Below are 24,780 nucleotides of genomic sequence, written 5' to 3'. Positions count from 1 at the left end.
GAAATCATCTCTCCCAACCCCTGGACTCGCAGATAGGCTTATTTGCAGTTCACAGAAACCTGGAATCCTTTGAGCTACCTTTCCAAATCATAAAGAAGATCAATATCAAATGACACGAGAAGATGCCAGAGGCATATTAGAAGGAAAGAAAAGGTTGCTCTGTTCTTATCGAAATACTGTGGCTATTAAAAGTTAAATAAGGGCTAGCAAGATGGCTTAGCAGCTAAGACGCTTGCCTGTGAAGCCTAAGAATGCTCATTTGAATCTCCAGATCCCACGTAGTAGCCAGACACAAAAGTGACACAAGCGTGCAATGTCACACATGCACACCAAGGGTGCACACGTCTGGAGTTCATTCACAGAGGCTGAAAGACCCTAGCGTGCCCATTCTCTCATTCTCTCTGCATTTTTCTCTCTCTTTCTGTCTGTCTCTCAAAAATAAATGAATATAGCCAGGCGTGGTAGCACACACCTTTAAACCCAGCACTTGGGAGGCTGAGGTAGGAGGATTGCCATGAGTTTGAGGCCACCCTGAGACTACATAGTGAATTCCAGGTCAGCCTGGACTAGAGTGAAACCCTACTTAAAAAATAATAATAATAATAAAAGTTAAATAAACTAAGCCTGGTGGTGCATGCCTTTAATCCCAGCACTCAGGAGGCAGAGGTAGGAGGATCGCTGTGAGTTCGAGGGTACCCTGAGACTATGAAGTGAATTCCAGTTCAGCATAGGCTAGAGTAAGACCGTATCTTGGGAAAAAAAAAAAAGTTAAATGAAGTTTAAGTTCCTCAGGTGCTCATGCCTGCATGTTGTGTTCAGTGGCTATAGCCCAAGTAGAGCGTGCGTGTGCAGAACAGGCCCGTCTTCTCAGCCCTGCCTCGTAGCGCTCTGCCAGGAAAGTCGTTTGCTTTCTGTTGCAGACACAGGTGAAGGTTTGCATTTTTTTTGGATACGTGTGTGTGTGCATATGTGTCTGCAAGTGCATGTGTGCACGTAGGCACGTTATGCACATGTGTCTCATGTGCGTATTGGGCCAGGGGACAACTTTGGCTATTGTTCCTTAGGAACACCATCCTCCTTTCTAGAAAATTTTTATTTATTTGTTTGACAGAGAAGAGGGAGAGAGGAAGAGAGAGAATGGGCACACCAGGGCCTCCAGCCACCGCATGCACCCCCTTCCCTGTGCATCTAGCTAACGTGGGACCAGGGGAATAGAACCTGGGTCCTTTGGCTTTGCAGGCAAGCACCTTAACCACTAAACTATCCCTTCAGCCCCCATCCACCTTTTTTGAGACAAGAACTCTCCCTGGGCCTGGAACTCACCAAGATGGCTACGCTAGACTGGCTGGCCAGCAAGCCCCGGGGATGCCCCTATTTCCCTCTCTTCAACGAGGGGACGACAATGCATGCTACCACGTCTGTGTTTTTGGAGGGGGTATAATGTGTGCGTATGCGTAGGTGAGCATAGGTGCATGCTATGGAACACGTGCCCAGGGGTTGGAGACAGAGTCTCTTGGTTGTTTACTGCTGCTTTGCCAGGCTGGCTTGTTGGCTAGTCTTCTGGGAATTCTGTGGTCTCCATCGCCCTGCTTCCCTTGGGCACACTGGCATCACAGATGCCATGCTATTGCCTCTGGCTTTGAATGGGTTTTAGAGATCCAAACTCAGGTCCTTATGCTGGTGAGGCACATACTTAATTGGCTGAGCCATCTTGCCAGCCTGAGTGTTTTCTTTCTTCTTTTTCTTTTTTTTTTGGGGGGGGGGTTAGAGGTAGGGGTCTCACTGTGGTCCAGGCTGACCTGGAATTCACTATGTAGTCTTAGGGTGGCCTTGAACTCACAGCCATCCACCTACCTCTGCCTCTCGAGTGCTGGGATTAAAGGTATGTGCCACCAAGCCCAGTGTGAGAGCATTTTTTAAAGTTTATTTTTATTTATTTGAGAGAGAGAGGCAGATAGAGAATGGGCACACCAGGGCCTCCAGCCACTGCAAATGAACTCTAGACATATGTGCCACCTTGTGCATCTGGCTTACGTGGGTCCTGGGGAATTGGACCTGTGTTCTTTGGCTTTGTAGGCAGGCACCTTAACTGCTAAGCCATCTCTCTAGCCCTATGAGAGCATTTTGAAACATTTAAGGAAAAAAGAAGACTAGAAGAATCATCTGGTTGGCATCTCATGAGGCTAGACTGGAGGCAGAGCCACCCACACTAACTGCTCCTTAGCCTTGGCCAACTCACTCTGTTGACTTAGTCTCTTCATTTGTGATGGAATCCTCCCTCTGTCCACCTGATACAGATATTTAAGTTGCGAATCACCAGAGGCCAGAGAAGCAAAATCAGCTGCTGTGATAATACCAGTGCAGGGTGGCTCTAAGGCCTTTTTGCGCTCCAAGGCAAAGCATTCAGATGCTGCAGGAAGCCACGGGAAGAAGAGGGAAGTGTTGCTGTGTTTCCCACTGCAGTCATGTCTGGGGATCTAGAAACAATAAGAACAGTATTATTTTATTTACTTGTTAGCACTTTATTGCACTTGCTTTACAAATATTTACTCTTTGAATCCTCTTGTAACTCTGAGGGACTCATTTTACGTGGAAGAAAATTAAGAGATCAAGTGATGTTCCTGAGGTCACCAAGCTCCTCAGGGTGGCTCTCTAGCTAGGGAAGTGTATGTTTCTGAAGGCTTTTTCCTTCCCCCACACTGTCCCTGTCCGATGTGGCCACAGAACTCTTCTGGCTAGTTTATTTATCTCAGGGTCATGACACTTGTATTTTCATAGGAAATCTTGTGACTGACATTTCTGAGTAACTCAGTAGCGTTGATTCTGGTTTTCTGGCATGGTAGCTTGACCAAGTGGAAATGGGCTGTGGAGTTAAGCTAACCCTGGCACAACCAATGATTTGCCTCTTACTAGCTGTGTGTGACCTCCAGTGGATCACTTAATGTTTCTGACTCGGAATGGCATTTTGTGAAGGCTGGGCAAGTACACCTTTATGACAGTGCCTGGCACCATCTCAGGCAGGCAGCCAGTGCCTTTTCCATCTTCATCTTCACTTTTATTTTGAGCAGTGAGCTTAGGCGTGTGGATTCAGCAGTGAGGAAACCTCATGCCTGTCTTCAGGGCTATTACAGAATGGCCTCCATGGGGCTGCAGAACTTCCCAGGGTATAAGCATTGGGGGGATAAAGTTCTCCACAGCCTTGACTCTCCCACCTCATGGACCTTGGGAGAAATTTCCTTTCTCTGTTGTGCCACTTTTGTCAGCTGTAAATGACTTCATTCTGGGGCCCTGTCTGTTCTCGGCATTTTCTGACTCATCATATTTGGGTCAGGACAAGCTTATGCCCCAGGGGCCAGCAGCACCTCAGCAGGTGTGCACAGGGTGTGGAGCCATTCTTGTCGCTGCGCCTCATCTCTTCCTCCCGTGGGGCTCTGGACCACTCAGCTGTCATGAGCAGGAGCCGAGCCGATCACAGACTCTCTGGCCTGTCAGCATGTGACAGGGACAAAATGTGGAGGTGAAAGGCCGTCAGAGAAAACACCTCAATGGGTGAGATGACCTCTGACTCAAGATGTCTATGCTGCGTTTATTGCCCTTTGGGCTGAAAACTACCCGTGTTTAAGAGGGTGTCATGGGGCTGGGGCCGCCCCAGTGAATTGCCAGATCCTGAGGCAGGTTGGAAGCATGGACAGACTGTTAGCTGCGCAGTAGAGGAACAGAACCTTCCCCACATCCACTGCGTCCCAGCAAAACAGGTGAGTGTTTGCCCAGGAAGGCAAGGCAAACGCCCCCAACAATGCACCCTGTTGGGTTTGCAGCTTCCCTGAGCCGGTGCCATGGAGTGGGAAACAGCTCCATCCTCTCCAGTTTAACATCCTTGTAAAGCGAGTTAATATCCTGTAATTACAGTCGGGTCGCAGTTCACAGGCCTTTTAAAAGCAGGACAGCAGAATGGATCCTGTCTCAGCCCGGGGAGTTTTACTAGCAAGCAACCCTCCCCTCGCCCCCAAGCCAGCCAGTGTCAGGACGCCGAGGAAATCCATGGCTTCCTCTGGTCTTCACTTCGTTCGCCTGTGTGCATAGATCTTCCCAAACTCTGTGGCACTTGGGAAGTTGCTGAGACCCTGAAATGCAGCAGACCTATTACAACTCGCGTAGCATGCCGGATGAATTTTAGGAACTCTTGGTTCACTCTGTGGGCACAGAACAGGAGCAAAGGCTGTGGAAGAAACTGGCGTGCAAGTCTGGTTCCCTTCAGAAAAGTTTCAAGATGGGACAGGCCGTTCCTGTGTTGCCCCTTGGTCTTGAGTCCGTGGACCCACGCCCCATTGCCAGTAGCCAACCACCAGCACTCTGTGCCCTGCCAATGGGCTGGATGGCCTTGGGGCTTGTTCCTGGGGCGTCACGCCTCTGTTGACCCCCGCCGTGTGTCGAAGTTGGAGTTGGTTCCTCTGTTCTTGCTCCTGCAAACGCTGCAGCTGAGACTGTGGAACGTTCTCCCTGCTAAGCTGCAGGCCGACGCCTGTGCTCGGCCTGGACTCTCTTTTCCTTTCTTCATGTGGCTTCTGGAACTTAAGTGAGTTACTTGGTGACAGGTGGCAGGGCTAAATCTACCAAGCCCTCCAGGGGAAAGTGCCTTCAGGTATAACCGTGGGGTGTTTTCTGTAAGGTCAGCATAAGAGACTGAAATGATAGGGCCAAAGGTACTGAGATGAGAAGAGACCGGAAGGGAGCTAAGCAGCCCCGCAGGCCTCTGGGTGTGCCATTCTGATGGGCATGTCGGGTGAACTCATTCCATCCCTCGGTAGTCCCCTGAAGTTAGTGTTACATATGACGACATTACACTCAGTCTGGACAAGGTCTCACAATTTGGGAGGTGCTGAGTTAGACTTGAACTCATGTTCTTTACAAAACCATAAAGCAACTCGTGATTTGCTACAAAGAACAATGGTTTTTTTTTGGGGGGGGGTCGTATGGGTGTTCATGCATATGTGTAAGTGTGCATGCAGAGGCCAGAGTTGTCAATGTTGGGTGTCTGCCTCAGTCACTCTCCACCTCTTTTTTTTTTTTTTGGTTTTCCAAGGTAGGGTCTCACTCTAGCTCAGGCTGACCTGGAATTCACTACATAGTCTCAGGGTGGCCTCGAACTCACAGCGATCCTCTTACCTCTACCTCCCAAGTGCTGGGATTAAAGGCGTGCACCACCACGCCCGGCTCACCACCTCATTTTTTGAGACAGGTCTCTCGCTGACCCTAGAGCTCACTAGGTATTTTGGCAAGACGACTAGGTAGCCAGTATACCCTAGGGATCCATTTGTCTTCACTTTCCCAGTACTGGGATTCCAGGTACAAGCCACCGTACCTGGCATTTTTACGTGGGCATTGGGGACTTGAAGTTGGAGCGTTAGCTTGTGTAGCAAATACCGAATCTCGGCCCCCTGTGTGTTTGTTTCTTCCGTTCTTTTTACTTTTTATCTTGAAACAAGGTCACACTAGATTTCCTTAGTTAGCCCTGAGCTCACTGTGTAGCCCAGGTGCCATCTTGAGTTTGTTCTCTGGCCTCAGCCTTCTGAGTAGATGGGATGACAGGTCCTCCCTACCACGCCCTGCTCAGTAACAGGATTCTTGAGCACAGCCCTGTGGCGTAAGTCAGATTTAGATAAGCAGAGAGGGAAAAGGAAGAGAATTCTGCGTAAATGAGAGCAGTAGTTCAGATCAGAAGCCTGGGAAATGGATCAAGCAGGACACAAAATAGGGCTTGGGGCAGGATCATGAGACAAGCCCATGACCCCATGGCCAACACATCGTATCAGAGCCCTGGGTGCCTGGAACATGCAATACAGAGGCCTGGCAGATATTGTATGAGCCCGTTCCTGAGTAGTCAGTTTTCTTTACCACAGAGTATGGGCCTCAGAGCCTTTGGTGTTCTGTGTTATAAGGATTAACACACATCTGACTCCTAGTGAGTATGTCCTGATGGACTGAATGAACATCCGGCAGGTGAGGGATGGCGAGATGTGCCTGAGAGAAGAAGCACTGAGGTTCTGGGATGCACCGAGTGACCCCTGGATGGGCGGGACACAGTGCCAGGGCAAGGAGCTACCACGCTCTCCTTGAAGCACTCTCCAAGGCTGTCTCTCAGGACTGGAGAGTATCTACATGGGTGCCTGCTATAGAAGCCTGAGAACCTACTCAGGACCCACATAAAAATGCCAGATATGGTGATGCATGCCTATAAGCCCAGTGCTGGGGAGGCAAAACCAGGAGGGTCCCTAGGGCTCGCTGGCCAGCTTAGCTAGCTGAATTCATGAGCTCTGGGTTCAGTAACAGACTCTGGCTCAAGAAAACACAGTGGAGAACAATGAAGGAAGACCAAGACCTCTTTCCTCCACATGCACAAGCACGCATATGCACGGTATACACATACATGCATACGCACACATGCAGAAAAGAGTTCTGTCTTGGGTAAAGTACTTGTCTGGCATGCTGTAAGCTCTGGCAACACGACCAAAAAGTAGCCAGTAAAAACGGCATCTGTAATCCGGGCGTGGTGGCACACACCTTTAATCCCAGCACTAAGGAGGCAGAAGCAGGATGATCACTGTGAGTTCAAGGCCACCCAGAGACTACATAGTGAATTCAAGGTCTGCCTGGGCTACAGAGAGACAATCTACCTTGAAAACCCAAAAAGAACAAAAACATAAACAAAAACAAAATCCATCTTTCCGGCCTACTCTGGGGTGATCACATGATTAAGACCAAAAAGAAACCTTGAGGGTATAGAAATTCCTGCTGAGTCTCACCCTTGGTTTTAGGATCATTCAGGCCTAGAAAATCCCAGCTGGAATCTTCTGAGACAAAGCGCGCTCCACTGGGTCCTCACTAAAGCCTGCATCTCTTTTCAGGTATTGGCTGGCCGTGCGGTTTCCAGCTCCAGGAGAAACCCTTCCCAAACCTTCCCGTCCTAGAGGCACGTCTGAACCCTCACCTAGACTTATGACCCGAGGCCTCTCTCCACTTCTGCCCACCGAGTCCCACAAGATGGGCTCCTTCCGCAGGCCCAGACCCCGCTTCATGAGCTCCCCGGTGCTCAGCGAGCTGCCCCGCTTCCAGGCCGCCCGGCAGGCTCTGCAGCTGAGCTCCAACTCGACCTGGAACAGGTAGGGCACGTGGGGCTGAAGAGCCTAGCGCGGGGCCCGGGCTCCCCACCACTTCTGGGATCAATGCTCAGGAAGGCTGAGGTGAACACAGGAACATTTCTGCCACCCGAGTCTGCTGAACTTTGCTTGCAAATTCTGTAGTGGAAGAACCCAGGCAGGGTCAGCTCCTGCCCGCAGTAAATGCCTTTTGGGCTCGTGGTACAGCTCTTGGGAAACTGCTCTGCTGCTTGCCAGTGGGGCAGTGAGTAAGGAGAGGATGGCACCCCCTGTGGCCTGCAAGAGAGCGGGGACTACAGCTGAGGCCTTTGGGAAAGGCTGGGTCCCAGGGAGAGAAGGCTTGGCCATGTGCGTGCCCTGGGCTTCCTATCCCTCCATGACCTTCACCCTCCCTTGGGGTTGTTTGTGGAAATGGCCCGGGAGGCCGGGCTTTTAACCAGGATGTGTGTTTCTGTTGCCCTGCAGCGTCCAGACTGCTGTGATCAATGTTTTCAAAGGGGGCGGCTTACAAAGCAACGAGCTCTATGCACTGAATGAAAACATCAGGTATGTCTGAGGCTAGCTAGGATCAGTGCCATTTCTCATGTGTTCCCACTAGTGTGGAGGGGTCCGAGGGGCTGTCCCACCAGGAGGCTTAAGATTTCTCTCCTTTTCTTTTCTTTTCTTTTCTTTTCTTTTCTTTTCTTTTCTTTTCTTTTCTTTTCTTTCCTTTCCTTTCCTTTCCTTTCCTTTCCTTTCCTTTCCTTTCCTTTCCTCTTCTCTTCTCTTCTCTTCTCTTCTCTTCTCTTCTCTTCTCTTCTTTCTCTCTCTCTCTCTCTCTCTCTCTCTCTCTCTCTCTCTCTCTCTTTCTTTCTTTTTTTCCCTTGCTGGATTCCTATTGCTCCTCCTGTCAACTATTAAGTTGTTCTTGTGGCTGTTAGTTACCCACCTAGACTTCTGATCCTGAGTGACCACACCCATTCATCCACATACTTAATGCATTTTGGGGTGGGGACGTAGTCTGGTGGACAGTAGCTGACAGTGATTCTGTCAACATTGTGCTCAGCTTAACCATCAGGAACTGTATTAGGCGATACGACTTTTTGGATGCAACCAGCTTGGGATTTATTGCTATTAGTAAGAGACTTAGAAACAAATAGTTGAGTAGCTTTTTAAGAATAAATTTTTAGGGCTGGAGAGATGGCTTAGCGGTTAAGCGCTTGCCTGTGAAGCTTGAGGACCCCGGTTCGAGGCTCGATTCCCCAGGACCCACGTTAGCCAGATGCACAAGGGGGGGCATGCATCTGGAGTTGGTTTGCAGTGGCTGGAAGCCCTGGCGTGCCCATTCTTTCTCTCTCTCTCTTTCTCCCCCTCTTTCTCTGTCTGTCTGTCGCTCTCAAATAAATAAACAAAAAAAAAATTTTTAAAAAAGGAAATAAATAAATTTTTATTTATTTACAAGGAGAGAAAGAGACAGAGGGGGAAAGAGAGAACACGCATACCAGGACTTCTAGCCACTGCAAATGAACTCCAGATGCATACGCCACTTTGTGCATCTGGCTTTATGTGGGTACTAGAGAATCCTACCAGGGTCATTAGGCTTTGCAGGCAAGCACCTTAACCAGTGAGCCATCTCTCCACCCATTGAACACTCTTTTGATGGTCATCAGCACACAGGTGAGAACCCTGGACTGCTGTTTTTTGTTGTTGTTGATTTTGTTTTGGGGACAGGAGGGTCTCATATAGCACAGGCTGGCCTAGAACTGGCTTTGTAGCTGAGGATGACCAGTATACCAATCTGCCTGACTCCACCTCTCCCAGTGGCATGTGCTACCACAACCCAGTAGATGCAGTGCTAGGGATCAAACCCAGGGCTTCGTGCATGCTAAGCAAGCCCTCTGCCAACCGAACTACACCCCCCCACCCCCCGCCAGCTCTCCTAGTATTTATGTTCAGCTGGGAAGATGACCATCAGTCAGCTCCTCAAACATATACCATGGAAGCATGTTACAACACAGGGAATATGGTGCAAGCATGCTGATGTGACTCGGTCTTGTCATGGAGGCCACAGGCGATGCTTACTCTGTGATCTGAGCATCAGTTTGAATTCAGTAGGTACCAGGGCTCCAGGCAGTAGAAACTGCAGGTACAAATGTCCTGTGGGCGCAGTAAACAAATAAGAAGACCTGAGTCCATGAGTGCTGAAGGCGGTAATGGTGCAGTTGGGTGTATGTCTTGGTGACGTGAAGGCAGAGGGCAAGGCTGAGCGCGCGGTCTGCTGGGCTAGGGGATCGAACGGTCTAGTCCTGTAACGCTCTGATGCGCAATCCATTCTGGGGCTTTCAAGTGCAGAAATGGCTAGGATAAAGACTCAACCCTGCACTGAGATGAACAATAAACAAGCCATTGTTCAGGTCCTATTTACATTGAGTTAAGGCCTGTGTTGGGTCAGCAGGGTTATTTAAGATCTCTGCTTTCATTATAACCTGTAAGTTCCCATAAGTAAACAGACTGGTGTTACATTTCTACCCACATACTTGAGTTTCATGTCATAATTACATAAATATGGAGACAAAACAGTTCATGCAGTGCAAGGTCTCATTTTACAGGGGAGGAAAGTGAGGTCCCAAGGTCAGGTGTGAGAGGCAAAGCCAGGTCACCAGCTCCCAAGCTGTACAAGCTCAACTTAAGAGCCTGGCCTTCCTGGGAGGATCTTTAGGAAGCATAAATAAATAAACCAGCGCCTCAGGAATGTGCTAATTGTTCCTCACGTCGGGAGACAGATCCTGAAGTTGTACTTCAAAGTTCTTTGTGGGCAGCTGGGAAAGCACAGGCTAACCTCTGTACAGCTCAGGGACCGCTGAGCGAGAAGCCATCAGATGCCTAGCGGGGCTTCTAAGTGGTGTAGCTGACCCTGGGGTGTACAGAGAAGCACCCAGCCTTTGTCAAGAGGATTATTCATGTTGTCAGAAGGGTGATCCATTGACTTACTTCCCACGAGGAATCAGAAGTCAGGATTTTTATTGTCTGGCTTTTATTTTTTGTTTCTTTTTTTAATTTTTAAAATTAGAAGAAAAAAAATGGTTTGGGGCTGGAGGGATGGCTTAGCAGTTAAGGCGTTTGCCTTCAAAGCCAAAGGATGCAGGATCGATTCCCCAGAATCCACGTAAGCCAGATGCACAAGGTGGCACATGCATCTGGAGTTCATTTGCAGCAGCTGGAGGCCCTAGCGCACCCATTCTCATTCTCTGTCTCTCTGTCTCTCTCTCTCTTCCTCTCTGTCAAATAAATAATTTTTAAATTATTTTTTTGTAGGGGGATTCAACTCAAGGTAGGGTCTCATTCTAGCCCAAGCTGACCTGGAACTCACTCTGTAGTCCTAGGCTGACCTCAAACTCATAGTGATCCTCCTACCTTTGCCTCCTGAGTTCTGGTTTTAAAGGTATGCACCACTACACTTAGTATGTTATCTTTTTTAATTGATGTATTTGACTTTTTTAAAAAAATATATTTACTTGTTTATTTATTTGAGAGAGAGAGAAAGAGAGAGAGAATGGGCATACCATGGCCTCCAGCCATTCCAAACAAATTCCAGTTATATGTGCCACCTTGTGCATCTGGCTTTATGTGGGTGCTGGGGAAGAGAACCTGGGTCCTTTGGCTTAGCTAGCAAGTGCCTTAACAGCTAAGCCATCTCCCCAGCCCAAATTGATTTATTTGACTTCCAGATGCTGGAAAAGAATCCAAATCTCTCCAAATATTGATGCAGGCCAAACAATACACATCTGTGGTCTCAGTATGGCCAACAAGCTACCTGTTTCCAAGATTGGCCATAGGGTGAGGGGAGGTATTGCTGCTGGGAAGGTTGGGTCCCAGGCAGCATTAGACAACTCACATTTACCCACACCTCTGCCCCTTGGTTATGCCTATTTTACATGTGAAAAAAACTGTGGATAAGAATAACTACCTAACTGGTAATTTGCCTGAGGTGACACAGCCATAAAGCTGGATTCGGGATGTAAACTCCTACCTGACACCTGTATGGATCTCCTTGAGCTGCTATATCAAATACCACACACTGGTATTTATAAACAACACACATGGATTCCCTTACATTCGGCAGCCTAGAAATCCAAGATCAAGGTTCTGGCCCACTGGCTTGATGGTCACTACCTCACTGTGAGCTCATGTTCTCTCTTTTGTGCATGCAAGAGAGCGGGCCGCTGGGGAGAGCCAGCTCTCTAGTGTCCCTTATAAGGACACTAACCCATCTTGAGGACCCCACTCTCAAACCCCATCTGAACCTAATCACCCTCCAAAGGTCCCACCTCCAATACTGTCACCCTGAGGGTTAGAGGCTTAGACACAGGAACTGGGGAAGACACGGGTAAGCCCATAGCAACACTCGGACTCTTTGCATGCTGTTGTGGTATCTGTAGAGAAAGTCTTCCATTAGAGGATGCAAGTTGATGGTCCTGCCCTCATGCCTTTCAAAGGACCTCGGGGGCCCCTCTCTTCCTGCGAGCGGATTCTCACTCCCTCTGAGGGAGAGCATCCTCCAGACCTTCTTCCAGTTCCTCGCTTAGTAGCTTCATCGATTTTCTCACCGGTGGAAACTACAGATGGTTAGGGTTTGAAACGACTCGCTCCGATGTGATTTGAACCTAGACTCTGCCATGACTTCGAGAAACCAGAACTTGAACTCCACTTGTCTTTCGGCCTTTTATCCTCTGGCTTCTAGAGCGCAGTGTCTGGAGGGGAGATACTGCTGAGGCTTGGAGTGCATCTAGGAATATGAAGTGTGTAGCAGGCAGATGTATGAGCTAGACACTTCAAATTGCATAAAGCAAGCCAACCCACTCGTGTGCACATCTGTTAAGTTCCTTTGCTGAACCTAACACAGCCACTCTGTGTCCCACATGACTGACACAGACACGCTGGTCTGGACATCTCCTAATGGATACCACATTTTGAATTTCCTCTTCTTTCTCCTTTTGGAAGACATAGAGTAGATCTGTAAACCCCCAGGATTGAGGGCACATAGCACAGGAGAGCAGGAATGTTGGCAAGAAGTGGAGGGAGGGAAGCTAAGTTCTCCCTAAGCTCATTGTTCAGTCAGCTGTGACAGTCTTACTATGTGACAGTCTTCTGTGCCAGACTCCGTAAAATGTTTGCACTTACGAGACCCACTTCTGCATCCAGACACTTGAGCCCTGTGAGCCTGGGCAAGTTGCTTCATTTTCCTGAGTCTGTTTCTTTTTTCTTTTTGTAAAATTAGGCCAGTAATAATACCATCTGCCCTATAATAGTTAGTAGGATTGTGATAGCATGTAGGTGTTTGTCCTTAGGACAAGATCTAGTACAGGGACTGGAGAGATGGCTTAGTGGTTAAGGCATTTGCCTGCAAAGCCAACGGACCTCAGTTTGATTCCCCAGGGCCCATGTTAGCCAGTTGCACAAGTTGGCACATGCATCTGTAGTTCTTTGCAGTGGCTGAAGGCCTTGGTGTGCCCATAATATCTCTCGCTTTCTCCCCCCCCCCCTTCTTTCTCTCTCTCAAATAAATAAAATAAATTATAGGGCTGGAGAGTTGGCTTAGCAGTTAAGCACTTGCCTGTGAAGCCTAAGGACCCCGGTTCGAGGCTCCATTCCCCAGGACCCACGTTAGCCAGATGCACAAGGGGACGCACGCATCTGGAGTTTGTTTGCAGTGGCTAAAGGCCCTGGCACTCCCATTCTCTCTCTCTCTCTCTTCTCTCTCTCTCTGTTGCTCTAAAATAAATAAATAAAATAAGTTTTAAAAAAGAACTGGTACAAAGAAAATGTGTAATAAATGTTTGGGATTCTACCGTGATGAGATTACTGAGGTGCTAAAAGACGTCACTAGAGCATAGGGCAGTATGATGAGCGGTCCCGCAGATAGGACAGCATAAAATAAAGGTTTGCCCAGCAAGTTGAGTGAAGTGAGCTCACTTGTAACTGGATAGCTGGATGGGCTACTCAGAGATTGTGCTTAGAATTGAAGTTTAGGTGAAGCTGAGTTCTTACAAGGAGAGCCAGCCATTTCTTCCTTCTGTAGAGAAGAGACGATGAGGAAATGACTCTCAGCTCTCCCTCCTACTCAGTCGAGTGGTAGAAAAGTTTTTGATGGTTATCCAGTCCACTGTCGAAGTCTGGATCCTCTCCCTCATGTCACCCATCCCAGCTGGCCCTCACTCTCCTTTCTAACCATGGAGTCAGTGAATGTGGACATTTGCAGTGGTGGCCAGGAAGCCAGATGTTAGATGTAGCTGGGTCTTGTAAGGCAGTCATCACAAAAATCAGCCCTTTCTTTTAAGACAGATAGTTTGTATCTTAGCAGTTAGCGTTTGCAATATGTGCAAGGAAGAACTTTGGCTGCAGGGTGGTTCAGTTCTAACACACAGTATTGAATTTAGAGACAAGTGTTCCCATACTTGAAGAATAAGCCTACCCCAAACAGAGTGTCCACCTTCTCCCACATAAAATTCAAATACCAGGTTTGTCAATGTGAAAACCACAAATTAGAATATTTTCTTGTTAAAAATATTTTTATTGGGCTGCAGACATGGCTTAGCAGTTAAGTGCTTGCCTGTGAAGCCTAAGGACTCTGGTTCGAGGCTCGATTCCCCAGGACCCACATCAGCCAGATGCACAAGGGGACGCACACATCTGGAGTTCGTTTGCAATGGCTGGAGGCCTTGGCATGCCCATTCTCTCTCCCTTTCTCTCTCTCTCTTTCTCTCTGCCTCTTTCTCTGTCACTTTCAAATAAATAAATTAATTAAAATTAAAAAAAATTTTTAAATATTTTTTTGTTTATTATTTATTTATTTATTTGAGAGCGACAGACACAGGGAGAAAGACAGAGGGAGAGAGAGAGAATGTGCGCGCCAGGGCTTCCAGCTTCTGCAAACGAACTCCAGACGCGTGCGCCCCCTTGTGCATCTGGCTAACGTGGGACCTGGGGAACCGAGCCTTGAACCAGGGTCCTTAGGCTTCACAGGCAAGCGCTTAACCACTAAGCCATCTCCAGCTCTAAAGAAATATTTTTATTGAGCCAGGCATGGTGACTCATGCCTTTAATCCCAGCAGTTGGGAGTCAGAGTTAGAAAGATCGCCATGAGTTCAAGGCCACCTGAGAATACTGAGTGAATTCCAGGTCAGCCTGGGCTAGAGTGAGACCCTACCTCAAAAACCAAAAGAAAAAATTATTGGGCTGGAGAGATGGCTTAGCAGTTAAGGCAGGACCCATGTAAACCAGATGCACAAGGGGTTGCAAGCATCTGGAGTTTGTTTATAGTGGCTAGAGGCCCTGGTGCACCCATTTTCCCTTTCTCTATCTGGCTCTCTCTCTCTCTCTCTCTCTCTCTCTCTCTCTCTCTGTGTGTGTGTGTATTACATAAAATAAAATAAAGTATTTATTTGCAGGCAGAGAGAGAAGAGAGAGACAGACAGAGAGGATGGGCACACAAGGGCTTCTAGGTGCTACAGAGAAATTCCAGATGTACACACTACTTTGTGCATCTGGTTTTACATGGGTACTGGTGAATCAAACCCAGGTTGTTGGGCTTTGCAAGTAGGCACTCCAACCACTGAGAAATCTCTCCCACCCCAAACCCAAATATTTTCTAGAGTTATATGATAATGTATTTCCACAGGCAAGAAAATGACATTTCTGGCCAAATCACCAGTCATGAGAGTGCTTTCTGGCTCCTGTGAATTTTTATCTTCCCCTGCTTCAGTCTGAACTTGGACATCTTCCTGTGTGGTATTCAAATCCCCTTCTCAGCCTCACCCCTGATTGGCACATTTGGACCAAGAGGCCCAAGTCTCCCTTTGAGGTGTGAGTTTCAGGAGCCTTCCAAAGCAGGAGTGGCTGAGCTGTGAAGTGAAACACTCTTCCTCAACGTCAGCTCTTCTACTCGTATGTGGCCAGAAAGAGCTAGAACAGTGAGACAGTCAGGACTAACGACTATTGATCTAGTGAGAATGTGTGGCTGCGAAGTGGGCTTCCCCTGACTGGTTGGGCATTGGTCCCCTCTTCCCTTAGTGAACCTTGTTTGTGGTGGGCTCTGCCATGTCCTCAGCACTTTTCTAGGCAGCCATTGAGATGGGCAGTTCTTGCTTTCATAGGGCTGGCAGCAGTGCAGAGAGGGAACCTGGGCAGGCAGTCACCATCCTGTGTGTGTGTGGGGGTGCATGCATGCATGACTGTATGTGTGTGCAACCGCTTGAGCATGTGTGCGTGCCTGTGAAGGTCAGAAGACACCCTCAGGTGTTATCTTCAGGAATATCATTGTTGCAGTCAGATTCACATTGCTGGTAGAAATCACCCAACCAAGAGCAGCTTGTGGGGGGAAAAAAAAAATAAAAGAGGTTTATTTTGGCTTACAGGCTTGAGGGGAAGCTCCACAATGGCAGGGGGAGACGATGGCATGAGCAGAGAGTGGCCATCACCCCCTGGCCCACATAAGGTAGACAACAGGAACAGGAGAGTGTGCCAAGGAGGAGCTGGCTATAACACCCTTAAGCCCACTCCCAACAATGCACTGCCTCCTGGAAAACTAGCATTCAGAACACCTAAACTTATGGGAAACACCTGAATCAAACCACCACAATCATCATCTTTCTTTTTTTTTTTTAGTTTTCCAAGGTAGGGTCTCACTCTAGCTCAGGCTGACCTGAAATTCACTGTGTAGTTTCAGGGTGGCCTCGAACTCACGGTGATCCACCTACCTCTGCCTCCCAAGTGCTGGGATTGAAGACGTGCGGCACCACGCCTGGCACTCATCTTTTTTTTTTTTTTTTTTTTTTGAAACAGCGTCTATTAATAGTCTGAAGTTTACCAATCAGGCTAGGCCCAGCGAGCCCCAGGGACCTTTCTGTCACCGCCGCCTCAGCACTGAGATTACAAGCATGCACCATCATGTCTGACGTGGGTACTGGGGGTCAAATACAGGTCCTCACGCTTGTGAGGCAAGCACATCACCCGCTGAGTCTTCTCTGCAGCCCCTTTTGGATGTTTGAAGTGGGCTGACGGCAGAATCCTGGTGTACCAAGAATGGGCACAGAATCCGAATTGGTTCAGAAATGGTTCCCAAGTGGGACATCAGAAGCATGAGCAGGGGGCTGGGAGGCCAAGGACGTGATTGTCTGGCTGCCACTCTCCCTGTGCCCTCAGCTATCAGGGAAGAGCTTTTCTCTGCAGAAGTAAACGTGCAGAGATGAAGCTTCTGGAAGCCAGAGATGAATTATCTGTAGCTGGCCTGAGGCAGGAAATACACATTTTCCTTCTGTCCCCAGCCATGCTGTTTCTGTTCCCGGGGAGGGAGGCGGTGATGAAAAGGGAATGCCAGAGATCTTCAAAGACAGTTTCCTGAACCAGCTTGTTTTCTGAGGTGAGACCTCCTCCTGAGGAGTTGACTGCTTGAACCCCGAGGGAATCCAACCACAGCTTTCCCTCTCTCAGTCTGTGGACAGGACCCACAGCCAAAGGAGACATTTCAGGGTGACGAGAAGAAAGGCTTGGGTCCCATCACAGGCCGTCTGATGACATCGGTGTGAGGCGTGATTCCGTGAGGCAGCAATTGTAGCGGGCAACTGCCGAGCCTGTAGTTCCCATTCTAAGGGCTGTGTGTACGCTTATGGATAAAGAAGTATAGGCACACAGAAGTGGACTAACTCACTCTAGCTAGGTGCCAGAGCTGGGATTTGAACCCAGGCTGTGTTGTCAGCAGGTGCAAGAGCCCCACAGAGCTGGGATGGCCCGCATCCAGGCCCGATGTACCTGGGCAAGTGCGCATGGATAGGTCTTGAGATCACTGAGGACACTGTCTTCTGAAGCCCTTAGTTTGGGAGGAACTAAGATGAGGCCATCTCTCAAGTGCAGAAGGCTTTGCCTGATCTTACAGTGGCACCTTGCACTGTGGTTAAGCAGCGAACTTGCCTTTAAGGACAGGAAGGGTGCCTAAAGGGAAGTAGCAATCAGAAACCTTCACCGCCAGCCCGTATGTTGGCCTACATACTGTTCAAAAATCTGGTCTTCTCTCCAAAAATATCCAGGTTCTTGTCCTTTCTGGCAAGTTCAGACCTGCCAGTACTGGCACCGAGCCAGCCAGGGAATCTGAAGCCTCGCTCCTGGCGTTAGAGGGATTTTTCCTGGGCTGCTCCTATGGACATGGGAAACCACCTTTATGTGAGCTGCTCTGTGCATCGACCTCTCAGGGGCAAAAGAAGGGCCCAGCTCCCGCCTGGCCTGGGCGGCTCCTGGAGAATTTGCAGTGAACTGTGCAAACTGCTCCCTGTAGCGCATGCCACTGTTAGAAACCCAGTGCATGGTCATTGTCGGTTATCCTTGTTCCTCATTATCCTCACCACCACCCACTGGGGTGCACACAGAGAGACCAGTAGCATTGTACTTGATGAGTCCCAGTACTCGGGCCAGAGGACTTTGAAAGGGGCATTTTCATGTGTTAACGACTTGAAAGTCCACCTCCCCCAAGCAGGTTCTGTTGAAGCGGTGAGGTGGGGAATCTTTAGGGGAAGGAGCAGTCACATGGGTTGGCCACAAGCCTCTGGAGGGCCCTGCTACTCCTGGATTTTGAGGCATTCTGGGTAGGTCCAACAAGGGGACATAAGGAGAAGTTGGGGTGACCTAATTTGCCAAGTATTTAACTGGGCTTTTTTTTTCCTCTCCTGACTTCTGCCTGAACTGTGATGCCTGCCCCTAAATGGCTTTCTCATCTCTTAACGTCACCTAGGAATAAAAGTGGGACAAGTTAGGGGGACTTGGCTATCCTGCATTTTCCCCTGTGTGTAAAGATGACTAGCTTGTGAGCAAGGTGGCTTCTGAGTCCCTTCTGCCCTGCCCCTTTCTGCCAGCAGGAATCCAGCTTTTTCCTGCAAGCCCTCAGGAGTGGCTACTGACTGGGCAGGATGCTGAGGCAGGAGATCACAGGTCTGTGGAACCCGAGGAAGACCTGTGAACAGAGTGACAGCTCAGCTGATCAGCCCGGGAGGGAGAAAGGTATCACAACATAGACCAGTCAGTGGTTCCCTCTTTTTCGCCTACTGCGACTGCCTTTGGCTTCTGACTGAACTTCATGGTGTTTCTCTGTTTGCTGCCCTCACATCAATGGTCCTTCCCATCACTCAGTCCCCAATCTCCCCTCCAGGCTCAGAGCTTGTGGTGGTATAGTTGTTAAGTAGAATTCTGGTGTTCAAAGAAGCCAGCATGAAAGCCTGGAAGTGTGAAACGAGTTGCGTGGGTGTGGCCCGGGTTACAAGGTTATCTTTGAGTCACCCTCCGGTCCCAGCAGCCTCATTCCCAATTCTGTGTCCACCCTGTTTCCCTGAGTTCTTAATCTGAGGTTCAGCAAGGCTAGTCTGGCTATCTCCTGTCTCCATCAGATCCCGAGGAGCACGAGAGGGTCCTTAGGGCTGTGAGCTTCAGAGTTCGTGAAGACCTGGTAGAATCATCATGCCACTGGAAAGGAGCTTTTCTAGAAAAAGATTAACTCACTTTACTCTTGCGGTCACCCTCTGCATTGGGCGTTCTTCCTATCCCCACATTCCAGTGGAGGAAATGGAAGTAGAAAGGACCTATGCATTGTCTTGGGTTTGGGCCGAGGTCAGGATCAGACAGACCTAGGAAACCCCTCCACAAGACGCTGCCATTAATCTTTAGCGTGTGGAGACCGGGGCTCTTGCTGTTCCTTTTTGTTGCTGTCTTTGTCATGGGTGGTGGTTTTTCAAGGAAGGGTCCAGCTATAGCCCAGGCTGACCTGGAATTCACTATGGAGTCTCAGGCTGACCTCAAACTCACAGCGATCCTCCTGCCTCTGCATCCTGAGTGCTGGGATTAAAGGTGTGTGCCGCCTCGCCCGGCCTTACTGTTCTTTTAAAGTTACTGTTTAGGAGAAAGTGCAGAAATACAAATGTTGTGGGTAACAGTGCCTGGTACCCAGAAATTGCTCAGTAAACTTGACCTGGAAAAAATAAAGGATCCATCTTAGGAGCAATTTTGTTCTTATTTCTTATTATGTTAATTAGCTTCAACAGTAATTGCTGTTTCTGTTGCCAGGGAAGAAAAGCATAGGGGAGACTGGGAAAAGTAAAAGGCTGGATTTTGAACCTCAGAGCCCCACAGGAACCAGTCCTAGGTACTGGGGGGGTCAAGACTTACACCTCATATGCATGGAGATGACTGCACACCACAGCCTTGACTCCAGCTGCCGTCCACCTGCCCTTCTCTCCTTTCCTGTGCTCCACAAATGAAATGGGTGGACAGTGAGCAGCTTATAGTGAGGGTGTGTCCTGCTGTGACTTGACCTGTGAATCTCTGGTGCCTTGATTTTTGTCTGTTTACTTTGTTTCTCTCTATTCCTCTCTCTCTCTTTGTGCTTTTTCGAGTTAGGTTCTCACTCTAGCTCAGGCTGTCCCAGAAGTCACTATGTCATCTTAGGGTAACCTCAAACTCACAGCAATCCTCCTACCTCTGCCTCTCGAGTACTGGGATTAAAGGTGTGCGCCATCACGCCCAGCTCGCTCACTCGCTCGCTCTCTCTCCCTCTCTCTCTCTCTCTCTCCCTCTGTGGTTATGCATGTGTGCTTATATGTGTGTGGGTAGAGGCCAGAGGTTGATGCTGGAGGACTTCCTCAGTTGCTGTCCACCTTCTCCTTTGAGACAGTGTCTTTCCCTGAACTTCAAGCTCACCGATTGAGCCAGACTATCTAGCCAGTGAGTTCCGGGGAGTCCCTGTCTCTACCTCCTCATTGTTGGCATTAAAGGAGCACCACCATGCCTAACATTTTATGTGGGTGCTGGAGATCTGAACTTGGGATTCCCACTGAGCCATCCCTCCAGCCCCCAGTGTTTTTTAAAACAAGGAACATCTGAACTTTCAGATGAGTGAACCTCCTGTGCCCGGTGAGAAAGTGGCCTAGAGATTCGAAGAACATCATCTGAGCTGCTTCATCCTTTCTTCTTGAATCTGGGACTGTGTCTAGCACATAGCAGGGTTTTAGTAAGTTGCTTTGAGTCGAAGAATTAGTGTGGTTCCTATTCTCTGTCAGTTGATCTTTGGTGGCTTTTTTTGGTCAAGTGGGGGAAGTGCCTGCCAGATCCCACTGGAAAGGGCAAGTGGATGATCAAGGTAGAATAGTGAAAGATTTTCAGAAGCACCCTTTCCTTGTGAGCCCAGAGCAAGCAGAACAGACTCAGCGTGGAAGTGGATGTGTAACCTGACTCGGCTGAGGTCTACGTACAGGTTTGCCCAGCCTGCACGGCCTCTGGACCCTTTCCTCACGTGCTGCTCTGAGATCCTTGGAACCAAAGTTCTCAGCTTACCAACACAAGCAGGTCTAGAAGGGCAGGTTCTCAGGACTTCCAGGATTCTCTGTCACCCCTATACCATCCTGCTTCTTGATACTGTGCCCTTGCTAAGGGGCTCACTCTCACAATTCTTTCTTAGGCGTCAGGCCATCCTCAGTAACTTTGGGAGCAGTTATTGTTAATTTTACAATTGTTATAATTATTTATCATGTGGGTTTTTTTTTTTTGACATAAGGTCTCATGTAGCCTAGGCTGCCCTCAAACTTGATAAGTAGCCAAGGATGACTTTGAATTTGTGATCCTCCTACCTCCCTCCACCAAGCTGCCATGCCCACCTGGCATTTATGTGGGTTCTGAGGATCCAAATTCAGGCTGTCAGCTCTTCATGACAAGCACCTTATCCACTGAGCCTTCTTCCTAATCTCCAGGGCTTATTTATTTATTTACTTATTTACTTTTAATTTGTATGTATGTGGGCTGGAGAGATGGCTCAGTGGTTACAAGCACTTGCTTATAAAGCCTGCAGGGCTGGGTTTAATACCCCAGTCCCAAATAAAGCCAGATACACAAAGTGGTACAAGCATCTGGAGTTTGTTTGCAGAGGCAGGAAGCCCTGGTATGCCCATACTTATGCTCTTTCTTTGTCTCTCTGTCAAATAACTAAATAAAATGTTGTGGGGTTTTTTGTTGTTTTTTTTTTAATTTTTTTTTTTTGTTCATTTTCATTTATTTATTTGAGAGTGACAGACATAGAGAGAAAGACAGATGGAGGGAGAGAGAGAGAATGGGCGCGCCAGGGCTTCCAGCCTCTGCAAACGAACTCCAGACGCGTGCGCCCCCTTGTGCATCTGGCTAACGTGGGACCTGGGGAACCGAGCCTCGAACCGGGGTCCTTAGGCTTCACAGGCAAGCACTTAACCGCTAAGCCATCTCTCCAGCCCAATAAAATGTTTTTTAAATTTACATGTATGTATGTGTATGTGTGAGAGCATACTTGTGTTGTATGTGGCTACATTTATGTGCTTATGCATGTGGAGACTAGAGGACAGCTTTGACAGATGTCACGCTTAGGAATGCCACTTTTTTTTGAGACAAGGTTTCATGGCCCTGAGCTCATCAATTAGGCTGGACAGATGACCATCAAGTCCCAGTACTTCTCCTAGCTCAGCCTGCTCATCTGGCCTTACAGGCATGCACCATCATGCCCAGCATTTTTATGTGGGTTCTGGATCAGACCAAAGTCCTCGTGCTTAGGAGACAAGCATTTTGCCAACTTAGCTACATCCCCAGCACCCGGGAAGGTTTACTTTTGTTCACAGTCCATCACGACAGGGAAGGCATGGGGGCAGGAGTGCGAGACAGCTGGTCACATTGTGTCCACAGTCAGGAAGCAGGGAGAGATGAATGCTGGTGCTCAGTCCACTTCCTCCTTTTTTTTTTTAATTTTTTTATTTATTTAATTGAGAGCGACAGACACAGAGAGAAAGACAGATAGAGGGAGAGAGAGAGAATGGGCGCGCCAGGGCTTCCAGCCTCTGCAAACGAACTCCAGACGTGTGCGCCCCCTTGTGCATCTGGCTAACATGGGACCTGGGGAACCGAGCCTCGAACCGGGGTCCTTAGGCTTCACAGGCAAGCGCTTAAACGCTGAGCCATCTCTCCAGCCCCACTTCCTCCTTTTTATCCGGCCTGGAATCCCAGCCCATGGCACGGTGCTGCTCACCTTCACAGTGGACTTTTCCTGTTCACTTAAAACAGTTCTGGAAACACCATCACAGACACACCCAAAGGTCTGCTCCCATGGTGATTCTATTCTTAAGTATTTTATGTTGTTTTATTTTATTTTTTAATTTTTTTAAATTTTATTTATTTATTTGAGAGAGTGAGAGACAGAGGCAAAGAGAGAGAGAGAATGGGCCTCCAGCCACCGCTAACGAACTCCAGACACGTGCACCACCTTGTGCATCTCACTGACATGGGTCCTGGAGAGGAATCAGGACCCTTTGGCTTTGCAGGCAAACGCCTTAACCACTAAGCCATCTCTCCAGCCCTGTTTATTTTATTTTATTTCTTGGTTTTTCGAAGTAGGGTTTCACTCTAGCTCAAGCTGACCTGGAATTCACTATGTAGTCTCAGGCTGGCCTCAAACCACAGCAATCCTCCTACCTCTGCCTCCCAAGTGCTGGGATTAAAGGCATGCACCACCACACCTGGATTATTCTTAAATATTTTATTTTTATTTATTTATTTGAAAGAAGCAGAGAGAGAGAATGGGTGCACCGGGGCCTCCAGCTGCTGGGGGGAAAAAAACGAACTCCAGACATGGGCTAGAGGGATGGCTTAGCAGTTAAGGCACTTGCCTAGGAAGCCTAAGGATCCAGGTTCAATTCTCCAGGTCCCACGTAAGCCAGATGCACATGATGGCGCATGCATCTGGAGTTCATTTGCAATGGCTAGAGGCCCTAGAATGCCCGTTCTCTCTCTCTCTCTCTAATAAATAAAAAATATATATATTAAAAAAAAAAAACCTCCAGATGCATGTGCCACCTTATGCATCTGGCATATGTGGGCCCTGGGGAATTGAACCTGGATCCTTTGGCCATCTCTTCAGCCTCCTTAGTGATTCTAAATCCCATCAAGCTGACAGTGAAGATTACCGACTCCAGACACCAATCTCATGGTATGCCATTGGCTCTGAGCACGGTGTTAGCCCCTCAGCATTGTGGGCATTCAAGACAGCCTTGGGAAGCTGTGCCCTAAGGAGCCCATCATCAGGCCTGGCCCTCCCACTTTTCACAAGCTTGGCTTTTTCACCTGTAGTTTTGAGACTTCCAGTAGCCACAGAGACTTTGTTGGGAGTCATTTCTCCCTGGTCAGCAGCAGACTCATTCATTGCCTCATTCTGCTTAAAGCCTTCATTTGTGGGGCTGCCCAGTAGATTGCTGTTTCCCACCCCAGACACGCAGACATAACCTTGAAAACCAGCAGTGACCCGCCTACTCTCAGCCAGCAGTTTTGACCAGGTGTTCCTGTGCCTGATCAGACCTGCCCACATCTGGGAGAACTCCTGGGATGCGTTGATAGGGTGGTCCTCTGGGAGCCTGCCATTAAGTTACGTGTCAAAATGCTCCATCCCACACCTGATGGATTTTCTGCTATCAAAAAGAATGATATAGCTGTGCGTGGTGGTGCACACCTTTAATTCCAGTACTCAGGAGGCAAAGGTAGGAGGATCATTGTGAGTTCAAGGCCAGCCTGAGACTACATAGTGAATTCCAGATCAGCCTGGGCTAGAGCGAGACCCTGCCTCAACCCCCTCCCCCCCCCAAAAAAGAATGATACAGTCTTTGTCCCAACAGTTATTTGTAGCTTTCAAGGGCTCCTTCTGGGAATTTCAGTCATGTTTCTCTTTTCTTCTATCTCAATATACTTAGGCCTGTTTGATGCACATAATGATATCGTTACTGTAACCTCTTGTTTTGTCATCGGTGACATGTGTGAGCGTGTTTCGGGGGGAGTCAGTACTCACCAAGAGTCTCAGAAATTTGAGCTTTTGCTCCTTAACAGCCATGGCCGGTGGGAGGAGAAATGAGATCATTCGAAGTTATGAAGAGCTTGTTCCCAAGGGAACTCACCAGAGCTCAGAAGCCAGTTTTTCTTGTTTTCAGCTTCCTCACCTTGACTGGATCAAGTACAGGATGGAACAGGACAGATGGTCTCATTATTTGTCCCAGAGAAAAGAAATCCGATGCCCTCACCACTACAGTTACTTTTATTTATTTACCTTTTTTGGTTTGTGTGTGTGTATTTATGTGTGCACATGTTTGTGTGTGGAGGGGTGGCCATGTATGTGAGATGCCTGTGGAGGTCAGAGGACAACCTTGGATATCATCCTCAGGAACACTGTCTATTTTATTTTTTAGGCAGCATCTGTCATTGTCGGGGAGCCCACCAATTAGGCTAGACTGATGGCCAGTGAGCCCCGGGGATCTTCTTGTCTCCACCTCCCCAGCGCTGGGATTACAGGTGCATACCACCACACCAGCGGAGGGGACTAGGGATCAAACTCAGGACCTCTTATTTGTGAAGCAAGCACTTTTTCCTTTCTTTCCTTCTTTTTTAGCACTTGAGGCTTTGAAATTAGCTCGTAGGTATATTTTTTAATATGCTGCATCTCGATCCTAAGAAGAGAGCTGCCCCAACATACCTCAAAAGGGGCCCAACTGAAACTAAGGACAACTGGCGAAATAAGCAAGGGTGATGTCTTCCTGTGAACCGGATACCAGCACAA

The 24,780-nt window shown here is 48.5% G+C and overlaps 1 protein-coding gene across 4 annotated transcripts in view; it reads left to right on the top strand.

Annotated features, from left to right (window-relative positions):
* Nucleotides 1–24,780, top strand: part of Prr5l (proline rich 5 like) — a 151,125-nt gene that overhangs the window by 74,578 nt on the left and 51,767 nt on the right. For all 4 annotated transcript variants that reach the window (XM_045157583.1, XM_045157582.1, XM_045157581.1 and 1 more), the window contains exons 2-3: nt 6,906–7,160; nt 7,623–7,703. In XM_045157583.1, coding sequence (XP_045013518.1) covers nt 6,997–7,160; nt 7,623–7,703 — 245 coding nt within the window. In that variant the 5' untranslated portion in view covers nt 6,906–6,996. The remainder of the gene's footprint in view (nt 1–6,905; nt 7,161–7,622; nt 7,704–24,780) is intronic.

Source organism: Jaculus jaculus, chromosome 8, assembly GCF_020740685.1.
Source record: "Jaculus jaculus isolate mJacJac1 chromosome 8, mJacJac1.mat.Y.cur, whole genome shotgun sequence".
In the NCBI taxonomy this organism is placed as follows: domain Eukaryota; kingdom Metazoa; phylum Chordata; class Mammalia; order Rodentia; family Dipodidae; genus Jaculus; species Jaculus jaculus.
Note: the sequence above shows the minus strand (reverse complement) of the source record. Positions and strands in the feature narration are given on the sequence as shown.